General features: G+C 54.8%; 4 protein-coding genes and 1 pseudogene across 5 annotated transcripts; 4 read left to right on the top strand and 1 right to left on the bottom strand.

Annotated features, from left to right (window-relative positions):
* Positions 1-3,392: 3,392 nt before the first annotated feature.
* Positions 3,393-4,703, top strand: TVAGG3_0366770 (LP04239P family; the record flags this gene model as incomplete). The annotated part of the gene is made up of 1 exon (XM_051231603.1): positions 3,393-4,703. A coding segment is annotated over one exon (1,311 nt), but the record flags the coding sequence as incomplete, so codon positions are not given.
* Positions 4,704-8,389: 3,686 nt separating this feature from the next.
* Positions 8,390-9,489, top strand: TVAGG3_0366760 (LP04239P family; the record flags this gene model as incomplete). The annotated part of the gene is made up of 1 exon (XM_001298359.2): positions 8,390-9,489. A coding segment is annotated over one exon (1,100 nt), but the record flags the coding sequence as incomplete, so codon positions are not given.
* A 651-nt stretch (positions 9,490-10,140) lies between these two features.
* On the bottom strand, positions 10,141-10,696 carry TVAGG3_0366750 (annotated as a pseudogene). Its single transcript has one exon. A coding segment is annotated over exon 1 (556 nt).
* Positions 10,697-13,373: 2,677 nt separating this feature from the next.
* Positions 13,374-14,194, top strand: TVAGG3_0366740 (LP04239P family; the record flags this gene model as incomplete). The annotated part of the gene is made up of 1 exon (XM_051231602.1): positions 13,374-14,194. A coding segment is annotated over one exon (821 nt), but the record flags the coding sequence as incomplete, so codon positions are not given.
* A 1,573-nt stretch (positions 14,195-15,767) lies between these two features.
* Positions 15,768-16,484, top strand: TVAGG3_0366730 (LP04239P family; the record flags this gene model as incomplete). Its single annotated transcript, XM_051231601.1, has 1 exon — positions 15,768-16,484. One exon carries the CDS (start codon positions 15,768-15,770, stop codon positions 16,482-16,484), a length of 717 nt encoding a protein of 238 aa, XP_051101331.1.
* Positions 16,485-18,330: the final 1,846 nt, after the last annotated feature.

Below are 18,330 nucleotides of genomic sequence, written 5' to 3'. Positions count from 1 at the left end.
CAACAATTCTCTGCCAACACCCAGACACAACGCCAGCTCTCTGCCAACACCCAGACACAACGCCAGCTCTCTGCCAACTCTCTTCCACAGCAACAACTCTCTGCCAACACCCAGACACAACGCCAGCTCTCTGCCAACTCTCTTCCACATCAACAATTCTCTGCCAACACCCAGACACAACGCCAGCTCTCTGCCAACACCCAGACACAACGCCAGCTCTCTGCCAACTCTCTTCCACAGCAACAATTCTCTGCCAACTCTCTTCCACAGCAACAACTCTCTGCCAACACTCCTCTTCAACGCCAACTCTCTGCCAACACTCATCTTCAACGCCAGCTCTCTGCCAACACCTCGGCACAGCAACAACTGTCTGCCAACACCCAGACACAACGCCAGCTCTCTGCCAACACTCATCTTCAACGCCAGCTCTCTGCCAACACCCAGACACAACGCCAGCTCTCTGCCAACACCTCGGCACAGCAACAACTCTCTGCCAACACTCCTCTTCAACGCCAACTCTCTGCCAACACTCATCTTCAACGCCAGCTCTCTGCCAACACTTCGGCACAGCAACAACTCTCTGCCAACACTCCCCCACAACGCCAGCTCTCTGCCAACACCTCGGCACAGCAACAACTCTCTGCCAACACCCAGACACAACTCCAGCTCTCTGCCAACTCTCTTCCACAGCAACAATTCTCTGCCAACACTCAGACACAACTCCAGCTCTCTGCCAACACCCAGACACAACTCCAGCTCTCTGCCAACTCTCTTCCACAGCAACAATTCTCTGCCAACACTCCAGAACACAACTCCAGCTCTCTGCCAACACCCAGACACAACGCCAGCTCTCTGCCAACACTCATCTTCAACGCCAGCTCTCTGCCAACACCTTGGCACGAGCAACAACTCTCTGCCAACACTCCCCCACAACGCCAGCTCTCTGCCAACAATCGGCACAGCAACAACTCTCTGCCAACACCCAGACACAACTCCACTCTCTGCCAACTCTCTTCCACATCAACAATTCTCTGCCAACACCCGACACAACTCCAGCTCTCTGCCAACACCCAGACACAACGCCAGCTCTCTGCCAACTCTCTTCCACAGCAACAACTCTCTGCCAACACTCAGACACAACTCCAGCTCTCTGCCAAACACCCAGACACAACGCCAGCTCTCTGCCAACACTCATCTTCAACGCCAGCTCTCTGCCAACACCTTGGCACAGCAACAACTCTCTGCCAACACTCCCCCACAACGCCAGCTCTCTGCCAACTCTCTTCCACAGCAACAACTCTCTGCCAACTCTCTTCCACAGCAACAACTCTCTGCCAACACTCCTCTTCAACGCCAACTCTCTGCCAACACTCATCTTCAACGCCAGCTCTCTGCCAACACCTCGGCACAGCAACAACTGTCTGCCAACACCCAGACACAACGCCAACTCTCTGCCAACACTCATCTTCAGCGCCAGCTCTCTGCCAACACTTCGGCACAGCAACAACTCTCTGCCAACACCTTGGCACAGCAACAACTCTCTGCCAACACTCCCCCACAACGCCAGCTCTCTGCCAACACCTCGGCACAGCAACAACTCTCTGCCAACACCCAGACACAACTCCAGCTCTCTGCCAACTCTCTTCCACATCAACAATTCTCTGCCAACACTCAGACACAACTCCAGCTCTCTGCCAACACCCAGACACAACTCCAGCTCTCTGCCAACACTCATCTTCAGCGCCAGCTCTCTGCCAACACTTCGGCACAGCAACAACTCTCTGCCAACACCTTGGCACAGCAACAACTCTCTGCCAACACTCCCCCACAACGCCAGCTCTCTGCCAACACCTCGGCACAGCAACAACTCTCTGCCAACACCCAGACACAACTCCAGCTCTCTGCCAACTCCTTCCACGCAACAATTCTCTGCCAACACTCAGACACAACTCCAGCTCTCTGCCAACACCCAGACACAACGCCAGCTCTCTGCCAACACTCATCTTCAACGCCAGCTCTCTGCCAACACCTTGGCACAGCAACAACTCTCTGCCAACACTCCCCCACAACGCCAGCTCTCTGCCAACTCTCTTCCACAGCAACAACTCTCTGCCAACTCTCTTCCACAGCAACAACTCTCTGCCAACACTCCTCTTCAACGCCAACTCTCTGCCAACACTCATCTTCAACGCCAGCTCTCTGCCAACACCTCGGCACAGCAACAACTGTCTGCCAACACCCAGACACAACGCCAACTCTCTGCCAACACTCATCTTCAGCGCCAGCTCTCTGCCAACACTTCGGCACAGCAACAACTCTCTGCCAACACCTTGGCACAGCAACAACTCTCTTGCCAACACTCCCCACACGCACGCTCTCTGCCAACACCTCGGCACAGCAACAACTCTCTGCCAACACTCAGACACAACTCCAGCTCTCTGCCAACTCTCTTCCACAGCAACAACTCTCTGCCAACACTCAGACACAAACTCCAGCTCTCTGCCAACACCCAGACACAACTCCAGCTCTCTGCCAACACTCATCTTCAACGCCAGTTCTCTGCCAACACCCAGACACAACTCCAGCTCTCTGCCAACACCCAGACACAACGCCAGTTCTTCTTGCCAACACTCATCTTCAACGCCAGTTCTCTGCCAACACCCCTCTTCAGCGCCAGCTATCTGCCAACACTTCGGCACAGCAACAACTCTCTGCCAACACCTTGGCACAGCAACAACTCTCTGCCAACACTCCCCCACAACGCCAGCTCTCTGCCAACACCTCGGCACAGCAACAACTCTCTGCCAACACTCAGACACAACTCCAGCTCTCTGCCAACTCTCTTCCACAGCAACAACTCTCTGCCAACACTCAGACACAACTCCAGCTCTCTGCCAACACCCAGACACAACTCCAGCTCTCTGCCAACACTCATCTTCAACGCCAGTTCTCTGCCAACACCCAGACACAACTCCAGCTCTCTGCCAACACCCAGACACAACGCCAGTTCTCTGCCAACACTCATCTTCAACGCCAGTTCTCTGCCAACACCCCTCTTCAGCGCCAGCTATCTGCCAACACTTCGGCACAGCAACAACTCTCTGCCAACACCTTGGCACAGCAACAACTCTCTGCCAACACTCCCCCACAACGCCAGCTCTCTGCCAACACCTCGGCACAGCAACAACTCTCTGCCAACACCCAGACACAACTCCAGCTCTCTGCCAACTCTCTTCCACATCAACAATTCTCTGCCAACACCCAGACACAACTCCAGCTCTCTGCCAACACCCAGACACAACGCCAGCTCTCTGCCAACTCTCTCCACATCCAAACAATTCTCTTTGCCAACACCCAGACACAACTCCAGCTCTCTGCAACACCCAGACACAATGCCAGCTCTCTGCCAACTCTCTTCACAGCAACAACTCTCTGCCAACACTCCCCCACAACGCCAGCTCTCTGCCAACTCTCTTCCACAGCAACAACTCTCTGCCAACACTCCTCTTCAACGCCAACTCTCTGCCAACACTCATCTTCAACGCCAGCTCTCTGCCAACACCTCGGCACAGCAACAACTGTCTGCCAACACCCAGACACAACGCCAGCTCTCTGCCACCACCTTGGCACAGCAACAACTCTCTGCCAACACTCCCCCACAACGCCAGCTCTCTGCCAACACCTCGGCACAGCAACAACTCTCTGCCAACACCCAGACACAACTCCAGCTCTCTGCCAACTCTCTTCCACATCAACAATTCTCTGCCAACACCCAGACACAACTCCAGCTCTCTGCCAACACCCAGACACAACGCCAGCTCTCTGCCAACTCTCTTCCACATCAACAATTCTCTGCCAACACCCAGACACAACGCCAGCTCTCTGCCAACACCCAGACACAACTCCAGCTCTCTGCCAACACTCATCTTCAACGCCAGCTCTCTGCCAACACCTTGGCACAGCAAGAACTCTCTGCCAACACTCAGACACAACTCCAGCTCTCTGCCAACACCCAGACACAACGCCAGCTCTCTGCCAACTCTCTTCCACATCAACAATTCTCTGCCAACACCCAGACACAACTCCAGCTCTCTGCCAACACCCAGACACAATGCCAGCTCTCTGCCAACTCTCTTCCACAGCAACAACTCTCTGCCAACACTCCCCCACAACGCCAGCTCTCTGCCAACTCTCTTCCACAGCAACAACTCTCTGCCAACACTCCTCTTCAACGCCAACTCTCTGCCAACACTCATCTTCAACGCCAGCTCTCTGCCAACACCTCGGCACAGCAACAACTGTCTGCAACACCCAGACACAACGCCAGCTCTCTGCCACCACCTTGGCACAGCAACAACTCTCTGCCAACACTCCCCCACAACGCCAGCTCTCTGCCAACACCTCGGCACAGCAACAACTCTCTGCCAACACCCAGACACAACGCCAGCTCTCTGCCAACTCTCTTCCACATCAACAATTCTCTGCCAACACCCAGACACAACGCCAGCTCTCTGCCAACACCCAGACACAACGCCAGCTCTCTGCCAACTCTCTTCCACATCAACAATTCTCTGCCAACACCCAGACACAACGCCAGCTCTCTGCCAACACTCAGACACAACTCCAGCTCTCTGCCAACACCCAGACACAACTCCAGCTCTCTGCCAACACCCAGACACAACGCCAGCTCTCTGCCAACACCCAGACACAACGCCAGCTCTCTGCCAACTCTCTTCCACAGCAACAACTCTCTGCCAACACCCAGACACAACGCCAGCTCTCTGCCAACTCTCTTCCACATCAACAATTCTCTGCCAACACCCAGACACAACGCCAGCTCTCTGCCAACACCCAGACACAACGCCAGCTCTCTGCCAACTCTCTTCCACAGCAACAACTCTCTGCCAACACCCAGACACAACTCCAGCTCTCTGCCAACTCTCTTCCACATCAACAATTCTCTGCCAACACCCAGACACAACTCCAGCTCTCTGCCAACACCCAGACACAACGCCAGCTCTCTGCCAACTCTCTTCCACAGCAACAATTCTCTGCCAACACTCAGACACAACTCCAGCTCTCTGCCAACACCCAGACACAACGCCAGCTCTCTGCCAACACTCATCTTCAACGCCAGCTCTCTGCCAACACCTTGGCACAGCAACAACTCTCTGCCAACACTCCCCCACAACGCCAGCTCTCTGCCAACTCTCTTCCACAGCAACAACTCTCTGCCAACTCTCTTCCACAGCAACAACTCTCTGCCAACACTCCTCTTCAACGCCAACTCTCTGCCAACACTCATCTTCAACGCCAGCTCTCTGCCAACACCTCGGCACAGCAACAACTGTCTGCCAACACCCAGACACAACGCCAGCTCTCTGCCAACACTCATCTTCAACGCCAGCTCTCTGCCAACACCCAGACACAACGCCAGCTCTCTGCCAACACCTCGGCACAGCAACAACTCTCTGCCAACACTCCTCTTCAACGCCAACTCTCTGCCAACACTCATCTTCAACCAGCTCTCTGCCAACACTTCGGCACAGCACAACAACTCTCTGCCAACACCTTGCACAGCAACAACTCTCTGCCAACACTCCCCACAACGCCAGCTCTCTGCCAACACCTCGGCACAGCAACAACTCTCTGCCAACACCCAGACACAACGCCAGCTCTCTGCCAACTCTCTTCCACATCAACAATTCTCTGCCAACACCCAGACACAACGCCAGCTCTCTGCCAACACCCAGACACAACGCCAGCTCTCTGCCAACTCTCTTCCACATCAACAATTCTCTGCCAACACCCAGACACAACGCCAGCTCTCTGCCAACACTCAGACACAACTCCAGCTCTCTGCCAACACCCAGACACAACTCCAGCTCTCTGCCAACACCCAGACACAACGCCAGCTCTCTGCCAACACCCAGACACAACGCCAGCTCTCTGCCAACTCTCTTCCACAGCACAAACTCTCTGCCAACACCCAGACACAACGCCAGCTCTCTGCCAACTCTCTTCCACATCAACAATTCTCTGCCAACACCCAGACACAACGCCAGCTCTCTGCCAACACCCAGACACAACGCCAGCTCTCTGCCAACTCTCTTCCACAGCAACAACTCTCTGCCAACACCCAGACACAACGCCAGCTCTCTGCCAACTCTCTTCCACAGCAACAACTCTCTGCCAACACTCATCTTCAACGCCAGCTCTCTGCCAACACTTCGGCACAGCAACAACTCTCTGCCAACACCTTGGCACAGCAACAACTCTCTGCCAACACTCCCCCACAACGCCAGCTCTCTGCCAACACCTCGGCACAGCAACAACTCTCTGCCAACACCCAGACACAACTCCAGCTCTCTGCCAACTCTCTTCCACATCAACAATTCTCTGCCAACACTCAGACACAACTCCAGCTCTCTGCCAACACCCAGACACAACGCCAGCTCTCTGCCAACTCTCTTCCACAGCAACAATTCTCTGCCAACACTCAGACACAACTCCAGCTCTCTGCCAACACCCAGACACAACGCCAGCTCTCTGCCAACACTCATCTTCAACGCCAGCTCTCTGCCAACACCTTGGCACAGCAACAACTCTCTGCCAACACTCCCCCACAACGCCAGCTCTCTGCCAACACCTCGGCACAGCAACAACTCTCTGCCAACACCCAGACACAACTCCAGCTCTCTGCCAACTCTCTTCCACAGCAACAACTCTCTGCCAACACTCAGACACAACTCCAGCTCTCTGCCAACACCCAGACACAACGCCAGCTCTCTGCCAACTCTCTTCCACAGCAACAATTCTCTGCCAACACTCAGACACAACTCCAGCTCTCTGCCAACACCCAGACACAACGCCAGCTCTCTGCCAACACTCATCTTCAACGCCAGCTCTCTGCCAACACCTTGGCACAGCAACAACTCTCTGCCAACACTCCCCCACAACGCCAGCTCTCTGCCAACTCTCTTCCACAGCAACAACTCTCTGCCAACTCTCTTCCACAGCAACAACTCTCTGCCAACACTCATCTTCAACGCCAGCTCTCTGCCAACACCTCGGCACAGCAACAACTGTCTGCCAACACCCAGACACAACGCCAACTCTCTGCCAACACTCATCTTCAGCGCCAGCTCTCTGCCAACACTTCGGCACAGCAACAACTCTCTGCCAACACCTTGGCACAGCAACAACTCTCTGCCAACACTCCCCCACAACGCCAGCTCTCTGCCAACACCTCGGCACAGCAACAACTCTCTGCCAACACCCAGACACAACTCCAGCTCTCTGCCAACTCTCTTCCACAGCAACAATTCTCTGCCAACACTCAGACACAACTCCAGCTCTCTGCCAACACCCAGACACAACGCCAGCTCTCTGCCAACACTCATCTTCAACGCCAGCTCTCTGCCAACACCTTGGCACAGCAACAACTCTCTGCCAACACTCCCCCACAACGCCAGCTCTCTGCCAACTCTCTTCCACAGCAACAACTCTCTGCCAACTCTCTTCCACAGCAACAACTCTCTGCCAACACTCCTCTTCAACGCCAACTCTCTGCCAACACTCATCTTCAACGCCAGCTCTCTGCCAACACCTCGGCACAGCAACAACTGTCTGCCAACACCCAGACACAACGCCAACTCTCTGCCAACACTCATCTTCAGCGCCAGCTCTCTGCCAACACTTCGGCACAGCAACAACTCTCTGCCAACACCTTGCACAGCAACAACTCTCTGCCAACACTCCCCACAACGCCAGCTCTCTGCCAAACACCTCGGCACAGCAACAACTCTCTGCAACACTCAGACACAACTCCAGCTCTCTGCCAACTCTCTTCCACAGCAACAACTCTCTGCCAACACTCAGACACAACTCCAGCTCTCTGCCAACACCCAGACACAACTCCAGCTCTCTGCCAACATCTCAACGCCGTTCTCTGCCAACACCCAGACACAACTCCAGCTCTCTGCCAACACCCAGACACAACGCCAGTTCTCTGCCAACACTCATCTTCAACGCCAGTTCCTGCCAACACCCCTCTTCAGCGCCAGCTATCTGCCAACACTTCGGCACAACAACAACTCTCTGCCAACACCTTGGCACAGCAACAACTCTCTGCCAACACTCCCCCACAACGCCAGCTCTCTGCCAACACCTCGGCACAGCAACAACTCTCTGCCAACACCCAGACACAACTCCAGCTCTCTGCCAACTCTCTTCCACAGCAACAATTCTCTGCCAACACTCAGACACAACTCCAGCTCTCTGCCAACACCCAGACACAACGCCAGCTCTCTGCCAACTCTCTTCCACATCAACAATTCTCTGCCAACACCCAGACACAACTCCAGCTCTCTGCCAACACCCAGACACAATGCCAGCTCTCTGCCAACTCTCTTCCACAGCAACAACTCTCTGCCAACACTCCCCCACAACGCCAGCTCTCTGCCAACTCTCTTCCACAGCAACAACTCTCTGCCAACACTCCTCTTCAACGCCAACTCTCTGCCAACACTCATCTTCAACGCCAGCTCTCTGCCAACACCTCGGCACAGCAACAACTGTCTGCCAACACCCAGACACAACGCCAGCTCTCTGCCAACACCTTGGCACAGCAACAACTCTCTGCCAACACTCCCCCACAACGCCAGCTCTCTGCCAACACCTCGGCACAGCAACAACTCTCTGCCAACACCCAGACACAACTCCAGCTCTCTGCCAACTCTCTTCCACATCAACAATTCTCTGCCAACACCCAGACACAACTCCAGCTCTCTGCCAACACCCAGACACAACGCCAGCTCTCTGCCAACTCTCTTCCACATCAACAATTCTCTGCCAACACCCAGACACAACTCCAGCTCTCTGCCAACACCCAGACACAATGCCAGCTCTCTGCCAACTCTCTTCCACAGCAACAACTCTTTGCCAACACCCAGACACAACGCCAGCTCTCTGCCAACACCCAGACACAACGCCAGCTCTCTGCCAACTCGCTTCCACAGCAACAACTCTCTGCCAACACTCAGACACAACTCCAGCTCTCTGCCAACACCCAGACACAACTCCAGCTCTCTGCCAACACCCAGACACAACGCCAGCTCTCTGCCAACACCCAGACACAACGCCAGCTCTCTGCCAACACTCATCTTCAACGCCAGCTCTCTGCCAACACCTCGGCACAGCAACAACTGTCTGCCAACACCCAGACACAACTCCAGCTCTCTGCCAACACCCAGACACAACTCCAGCTCTCTGCCAACACCCAGACACAACGCCAGCTCTCTGCCAACACTCCTCTTCAACGCCAGCTCTCTGCCAACACCTCGGCACAGCAACAACTCTCTGCCAACACCCAGACACAACGCCAGCTCTCTGCAAACACTCAGACACAACTCCAGCTCTCTGCCAACACCCAGACACAACTCCAGCTCTCTGCCAACACCCAGACACAACTCCAGCTCTCTGCCAACTCTCTTCAACATCAACAATTCTCTGCCAACACCCAGACACAACTCCAGCTCTCTGCCAACACCCAGACACAACGCCAGCTCTCTGCCAACACTCATCTTCAACGCCAGCTCTCTGCCAACACCTTGGCACAGCAACAACTCTCTGCCAACACTCCCCCACAACGCCAGCTCTCTGCCAGCTCTCTTCCACAGCAACAACTCTCTGCCAACTCTCTTCCACAGCAACAACTCTCTGCCAACACTCCTCTTCAACGCCAACTCTCTGCCAAGACCTCGGCACAGCAACAACTGTCTGCCAACACCCAGACACAACGCCAGCTCTCTGCCAACACTCAGACACAACTCCAGCTCTCTGCCAACACCCAGACACAACGCCAGCTCTCTGCCAACACTCCTCTTCAACGCCAGCTCTCTGCCAACACCTCGGCACAGCAACAACTCTCTGCCAACACCCAGACACAACGCCAGCTCTCTGCAAACACTCAGACACAACTCCAGCTCTCTGCCAACACCCAGACACAACTCCAGCTCTCTGCCAACTCTCTTCCACATCAACAATTCTCTGCCAACACCCAGACACAACTCCAGCTCTCTGCCAACACCCAGACACAACGCCAGTTCTCTGCCAACACTCATCTTCAACGCCAGTTCTCTACCAACACCCCTCTTCAGCGCCAGCTATCTGCCAACACTTCGGCACAGCAACAACTCTCTGCCAACACCTTGGCACAGCAACAACTCTCTGCCAACACCCAGACACAACTCCAGCTCTCTGCCAACTCTCTTCCACATCAACAATTCTCTGCCAACACCCAGACACAACTCCAGCTCTCTGCCAACACCCAGACACAACGCCAGCTCTCTGCCAACACTCATCTTCAACGCCAGCTCTCTGCCAACACCTCGGCACAGCAACAACTGTCTGCCAACACCCAGACACAACTCCAGCTCTCTGCCAACACCCAGACACAACTCCAGCTCTCTGCCAACACCCAGACACAACGCCAGCTCTCTGCCAACACTCCTCTTCAACGCCAGCTCTCTGCCAACACCTCGGCACAGCAACAACTCTCTGCCAACACCCAGACACAACGCCAGCTCTCTGCAAACACTCAGACACAACTCCAGCTCTCTGCCAACACCCAGACACAACTCCAGCTCTCTGCCAACACCCAGACACAACGCCAGCTCTCTGCCAACTCTCTTCAACATCAACAATTCTCTGCCAACACCCAGACACAACGCCAGCTCTCTGCCAACACCCAGACACAACGCCAGCTCTCTGCCAACACTCATCTTCAACGCCAGCTCTCTGCCAACACCTTGGCACAGCAACAACTCTCTGCCAACACTCCCCCACAACGCCAGCTCTCTGCCAGCTCTCTTCCACAGCAACAACTCTCTGCCAACTCTCTTCCACAGCAACAACTCTCTGCCAACACTCCTCTTCAACGCCAACTCTCTGCCAAGACCTCGGCACAGCAACAACTCTCTGCCAACACCCAGACACAACGCCAGCTCTCTGCCAACACTCAGACACAACTCCAGCTCTCTGCCAACACCCAGACACAACTCCAGCTCTCTGCCAACACCCAGACACAACGCCAGCTCTCTGCCAACACCCAGACACAACGCCAGCTCTCTGCCAACTCTCTTCCACAGCAACAACTCTCTGCCAACACCCAGACACAACTCCAGCTCTCTGCCAACACCCAGACACAACGCCAGCTCTCTGCCAACTCTCTTCCACATCAACAATTCTCTGCCAACACCCAGACACAACTCCAGCTCTCTGCCAACACCCAGACACAACGCCAGTTCTCTGCCAACACTCATCTTCAACGCCAGTTCTCTGCCAACACCCCTCTTCAGCGCCAGCTATCTGCCAACACTTCGGCACAGCAACAACTCTCTGCCAACACCTTGGCACAGCAACAACTCTCTGCAACACTCCCCCACAACGCCAGCTCTCTGCCAACACCTCGGCACAGCAACAACTCTCTGCCAACACCCAGACACAACGCCAGCTCTCTGCCAACACCCAGACACAACGCCAGCTCTCTGCCAACTCTCTTCCACATCAACAATTCTCTGCCAACACCCAGACACAACTCCAGCTCTCTGCCAACACCCAGACACAACGCCAGCTCTCTGACAACTCTCTTCCACAGCAACAATTCTCTGCCAACACCCAGACACAACTCCAGCTCTCTGCCAACACCCAGACACAACGCCAGCTCTCTGCCAACTCTCTTCCACAGCAACAACTCTCTGCCAACACCCAGACACAACGCCAGCTCTCTGCCAACACCCAGACACAACGCCAGCTCTCTGCCAACTCGCTTCCACATCAACAATTCTCTGCCAACACCCAGACACAACGCCAGCTCTCTGCCAACTCTCTTCCACAGCAACAATTCTCTGCCAACACCCAGACACAACTCCAGCTCTCTGCCAACACCCAGACACAACGCCAGCTCTCTGCCAACTCTCTTCCACAGCAACAACTCTCTGCCAACACCCAGACACAACGCCAGCTCTCTGCCAACACCCAGACACAACGCCAGCTCTCTGCCAACTCTCTTCCACATCAACAATTCTCTGCCAACACCCAGACACAACTCCAGCTCTCTGCCAACACCCAGACACAACGCCAGCTCTCTGCCAACTCTCTTCCACAGCAAACAATTCTCTGCCAACACCCAGACACAACTCCAGCTCTCTGCCAACACCCAGACACAACGCCAGCTCTCTGCCAACTCTCTTCCACAGCAACAACTCTCTGCCAACACCCAGACACAACTCCAGCTCTCTGCCAACTCTCTTCCACAGCAACAACTCTCTGCCAACACTCCTCTTCAACGCCAACTCTCTGCCAACACTCATCTTCAACGCCAGCTCTCTGCCAACACCTCGGCACAGCAACAACTGTCTGCCAACACCCAGACACAACTCCAGCTCTCTGCCAACACCCAGACACAACTCCAGCTCTCTGCCAACACCCAGACACAACGCCAGCTCTCTGCCAACACTCATCATCAACGCCAGCTCTCTGCAACACCTCGGCACAGCAACAACTCTCTGCCAACACCCAGACACAACGCAGCTCTCCCCAACTCTCTTCCACAGAACAACTCTGCCAACACCCAGACACAACGCCAGCTCTCCCAACACTCATCTTCAACGCCAGCTCTCTGCCAACACCTTCCACAGCAAACAACTCTCTGCCAACACCCAGACACAACTCCAGCTCTCTGCCAACTCTCTTCCACAGCACAACTCTCTGCCAACACTCCTCTTCAACGCCAACTCTCTGCCAACTACATCTTCAACGCCAGCTCTCTGCCAACACCTCGGCACAGCAACAACTGTCTGCCAACACTCAGACACAACTCCAGCTCTCTGCCAACACCCAGACACAACTCCAGCTCTCTGCCAACACCCAGACACAACTCCAGCTCTCTGCCAACACCCAGACACAACTCCAGCTCTCTGCCACCACCTTGGCACAGCAACAACTCTCTGCCAACACTCCCCCACAACGCCAGCTCTCTGCCAACACCTCGGCACAGCAACAACTCTCTGCCAACACCCAGACACAACTCCAGCTCTCTGCCAACTCTCTTCCACATCAACAATTCTCTGCCAACACCCAGACACAACTCCAGCTCTCTGCCAACACCCAGACACAACGCCAGCTCTCTGCCAACTCTCTTTCCACAGCAACAACTCTCTGCCAACACCCAGACACAACTCCAGCTCTCTGCCAACTCTCTTCCACAGCAACAACTCTCTGCCAACACTCCTCTTCAACGCCAACTCTCTGCCAACACTCATCTTCAACGCCAGCTCTCTGCCAACACCTCGGCACAGCAACAACTGTCTGCCAACACCCAGACACAACTCCAGCTCTCTGCCAACACCCAGACACAACTCCAGCTCTCTGCCAACACCCAGACACAACGCCAGCTCTCTGCCAACACTCATCATCAACGCCAGCTCTCTGCCAACACCTCGGCACAGCAACAACTCTCTGCCAACACCCAGACACAACGCCAGCTCTCTGACAACTCTCTTCCACATCAACAATTCTCTGCCAACACCCAGACACAACGCCAGCTCTCTGCCAACACTCATCTTCAACGCCAGCTCTCTGCCAACACCTTGGCACAGCAACAACTCTCTGCCAACACCCAGACACAACTCCAGCTCTCTGCCAACTCTCTTCCACAGCAACAACTCTCTGCCAACACTCCTCTTCAACGCCAAAACTCTTTGCAACACTCATCTTCAACGCCAGCTCTCTGCCAACACCTCGGCACAGCAACAACTCTCTGCCAACACTCAGACACAACTCCAGCTCTCTGCCAACTCTCTTCCACAGCAACAACTCTCTGCCAACACCCAGACACAACGCCAGCTCTCTGCCAACTCGCTTCCACATCAACAATTCTCTGCCAACACCCAGACACAACTCCAGCTCTCTGCCAACACTCAGACACAACGCCAGCTCTCTGCCAACACTCATCTTCAACGCCAGCTCTCTGCCAACACCCAGACACAACGCCAGCTCTCTGCCAACACTCATCTTCAACTCCAGCTCTCTGCCAACTCTCTTCCACAGCAACAACTCTCTGCCAACACTCCTCTTCAACGCCAGCTCTCTGCAACATCATCTTCAACGCCAGCTCTCTGCCAACACCTAGGCACAGCAACAACTCTGTGCCAACACCCAGACACAACGCCAGTTCTCTGCCAACACTCATCTTCAACGCCAGTTCTCTGCCAACACCCCTCTTCAGCGCCAGCTATCTGCCAACACTTCGGCACAGCAACAACTCTCTGCCAACCCTTGGCCACAGCAACAAACTCTCTGCCAACACTCCCCACAACGCCAGCTCTCTGCCAACTCTCTTCCACAGCAAACAGCTCTCTGCCAACTCTCTTCCACAGCAACAACTCTCTGCCAACACTCTTCTTCAACGCCAACTCTCTGCCAACACTCATCTTCAACGCCAACTCTCTGCCAACACTCATCTTCACGCCAGCTCTCTGCAACACCTAGGCACAGCAACAACTCTCTGCCAACACCCAGACACAACGCCAGCTCTGCCAACACCCAGACACAACGCCAGTTCTCTTGCCAACACTCATCTTCAACGCCAGTTCTCTGCCAACACCCTCTTCAGCGCCAGCTAATCTGCCAACACTTCGGCACAGCAACAACTCTCTGCCAACACCTTGGCACAGCAACAACTCTCTGCCAACACTCCCCCACAACGCCAGCTCTCTGCCAACTCTCTTCCACAGCAACAACTCTCTGCCAACTCTCTTCCACAGCAACAACTCTCTGCCAACACTCCTCTTCAACGCCAACTCTCTGCCAACACTCATCTTCAACGCCAGCTCTCTGCCAACACTCATCTTCAACGCCAGCTCTCTGCCAACACTTGGCAGCAACAACTCTCTGCCAACACTCCCCCACAACGCCAGCTCTCTGCCAACTCTCTTCCACAGCAACAACTCTCTGCCAACACCCAGACACAACGCCAGCTCTCTGCCAACACTCATCTTCAACGCCAGCTCTCTGCCAACACCTAGGCACAGCAACAACTCTGTGCCAACACCCAGACACAACGCCAGTTCTCTGCCAACACTCATCTTCAACGCCAGTTCTCTGCCAACACCCCTCTTCAGCGCCAGCTATCTGCCAACACTTCGGCACAGCAACAACTCTCTGCCAACACCTTGGCACAGCAACAACTCTCTGCCAACACCTTGGCACAGCAACAACTCTCTGCCAACACTCCTCTTCAACGCCAACTCTCTGCCAACACATTCTTCAACGCCAGCTCTCTGCCAACACTCATCTTCAACGCCAGCTCTCTGCCAACACCTTGGCACAGCAACAACTCTCTGCCAACACTCCCCCACAACGCCAGCTCTCTGCCAACTCTCTTCCACAGCAACAACTCTCTGCCAACACCCAGACACAACGCCAGCTCTCTGCCAAGACCCAGACACAACGCCAGCTCTCTGCCAACACTCATCTTCAACGCCAACTCTCTGCCAACACTCATCTTCAACGCCAGCTCTCTGCCAACACCTAGGCACAGCAACAACTCTCTGCCAACACCTTGGCACAGCAACAACTCTCTGCCCCTTGGCACAAGCAACAACTCTCGCAACACTCCTCTTCAACGCCAACTCTCTGCCAACACTCATCTTCAACGCAAGCTCTCTGCAACACTCCATCTTCACGCCAGCTCTCTGAACACCTTGGCAACAGCAACAACTCTCTGCCAACACTCCCCCACAACGCCAGCTCTCTGCCAACTCTCTTCCACAGCAACAACTCTCTGCCAACACCCAGACACAACGCCAGCTCTCTGCCAACTCTCTTCCACAGCAACAACTCTCTGCCAACACCCAGACACAACGCCAGCTCTCTGCCAACACTCATCTTCAACGCCAGCTCTCTGCCAACACCTCGGCACAGCAACAACTCTGTGCCAACACCCAGACACAACTCCAGCTCTCTGCCAACACCCAGACACAACGCCAGCTCTCTGCCAACACTCATCTTCAACGCCAGCTCTCTGCCAACACCTCGGCACAGCAACAACTCTGTGCCAACACCCAGACACAACTCCAGCTCTCTGCCAACACCCAGACACAACGCCAGCTCTCTGTCAACTCTCTTCCACAGCAACAACTCTCTGCCAACACTCAGACACAACTCCAGCTCTCTGCCAACACCCAGACACAACGCCAGCTCTCTGCCAACTCTCTTCCACAGCAACAACTCTCTGCCAACACCCAGACACAACGCCAGCTCTCTGCCAACTCTCTTCCACAGCAACAACTCTCTGCCAACACTCAGACACAACTCCAGCTCTCTACCAACACCCAGACACAACGCCAGCTCTCTGCCAACTCTCTTCCACAGCAACAACTCTCTGCCAACACTCAGACACAACTCCAGCTCTCTGCTAACACCCAGACACAACGCCAGCTCTCTGCCAACACCCAGACACAACTCCAGCTCTCTGCCAACACTCATCTTCAACGCCAGCTCTCTGCCAACACCCAGACACAACGCCAGCTCTCTGCCAACACTCATCTTCAACTCCAGCTCTCTGCCAACTCTCTTCCACAGCAACAACTCTCTGCCAACACTCCTCTTCAACGCCAACTCTCTGCCAACACTCATCTTCAACGCCAGCTCTCTGCCAACACCCAGACACAACGCCAGCTCTCTGCCAACACTCAGACACAACGCCAGCTCTCTGCCAACTCTCTTCCACAGCAACAACTCTCTGCCAACACTCCTCTTCAACGCCAGCTCTCTGCCAACACCCAGACACAACTCCAGCTCTCTGCCAACTCTCTTCCACAGCAACAACTCTCTGCCAACACTCATCTTCAACGCCAACTCTCTGCCAACACTCATCTTCAACGCCAGCTCTCTGCCAACACCTCGGCACAGCAACAACTCTCTGCCAACACCCAGACATAACTCCAGCTCTCTGCCAACACTCAGACACAACGCCAGCTCTCTGCCAACTCTCTTCCACAGCAACAACTCTCTGCCAACACTCAGACACAACTCCAGCTCTCTGCCAACACCCAGACACAACGCCAGCTCTCTGCCAACTCTCTTCCACAGCAACAATTTTCTGCCAACACCCAGACACAACTCCAGCTCTCTGCCAACACCCAGACACAACGCCAGTTCTCTGCCAACACTCATCTTCAACGCCAGTTCTCTGCCAACACCCCTCTTCAGCGCCAGCTATCTGCCAACACTTCGGCACAGCAACAACTCTCTGCCAACACCTTGGCACAGCAACAACTCTCTGCCAACACTCCCCCACAACGCCAGCTCTCTGCCAACACCTCGGCACAGCAACAACTCTCTGCCAACACTCAGACACAACTCCAGCTCTCTGCCAACTCTCTTCCACATCAACAATTCTCTGCCAACACCCAGACACAACTCCAGCTCTCTGCCAACACCCAGACACAACGCCAGCTCTCTGCCAACTCTCTTCCACATCAACAATTCTCTGCCAACACCCAGACACAACTCCAGCTCTCTGCCAACACCCAGACACAACGCCAGTTCTCTGCCAACACTCATCTTCAACGCCAGTTCTCTGCCAACACCCCTCTTCAGCGCCAGCTATCTGCCAACACTTCGGCACAGCAACAACTCTCTGCCAAACCTTGGCACAGCAACAACTCTCTGCCAACACTCCCCCACAACGCCAGCTCTCTGCCAACACCTCGCACAGCAACAACTCTCTGCCAACACTCAGACACAACTCCAGCTCTCTGCCAACTCTCTTCCACATCAACAATTCTCTGCCAACACCCAGACACAACTCCAGCTCTCTGCCAACACCCAGACACAACGCCAGCTCTCTGCCAACTCTCTTCCACAGCAACAACTCTCTGCCAACACTCAGACACAACTCCAGCTCTCTGCCAACACCCAGACACAACGCCAGCTCTCTGCCAACACTCATCTTCAACGCCAGCTCTCTGCCAACACCTTGGCACAGCAAAACTCTCTGCCAACACTCCCCCACAACTCCAGCTCTCTGCCAACACTCCCCCACAACGCCAGCTCTCTGCCAACTCTCTTCCACAGCAACATCTCTCTGCCAACTCTCTTCCACAGCAACAACTCTCTGCCAACACTCCTCTTCAACGCCAACTCTCTGCCAACACTCATCTTCAACGCCAGCTCTCTGCCAACACCTCGGCACAGCAACAACTCTCTGCCAACACTCAGACACAACGCCAGCTCTCTGCCAACACTCAGACACAACTCCAG

The sequence above is a fragment of the Trichomonas vaginalis genome, chromosome V, assembly GCF_026262505.1.
Source record: "Trichomonas vaginalis G3 chromosome V, whole genome shotgun sequence".
NCBI classification, from domain to species: domain Eukaryota; phylum Parabasalia; order Trichomonadida; family Trichomonadidae; genus Trichomonas; species Trichomonas vaginalis.
The sequence above is the reverse complement of the archived record's forward strand: the minus strand, read 5'-3'. Positions and strand labels throughout refer to the sequence as shown.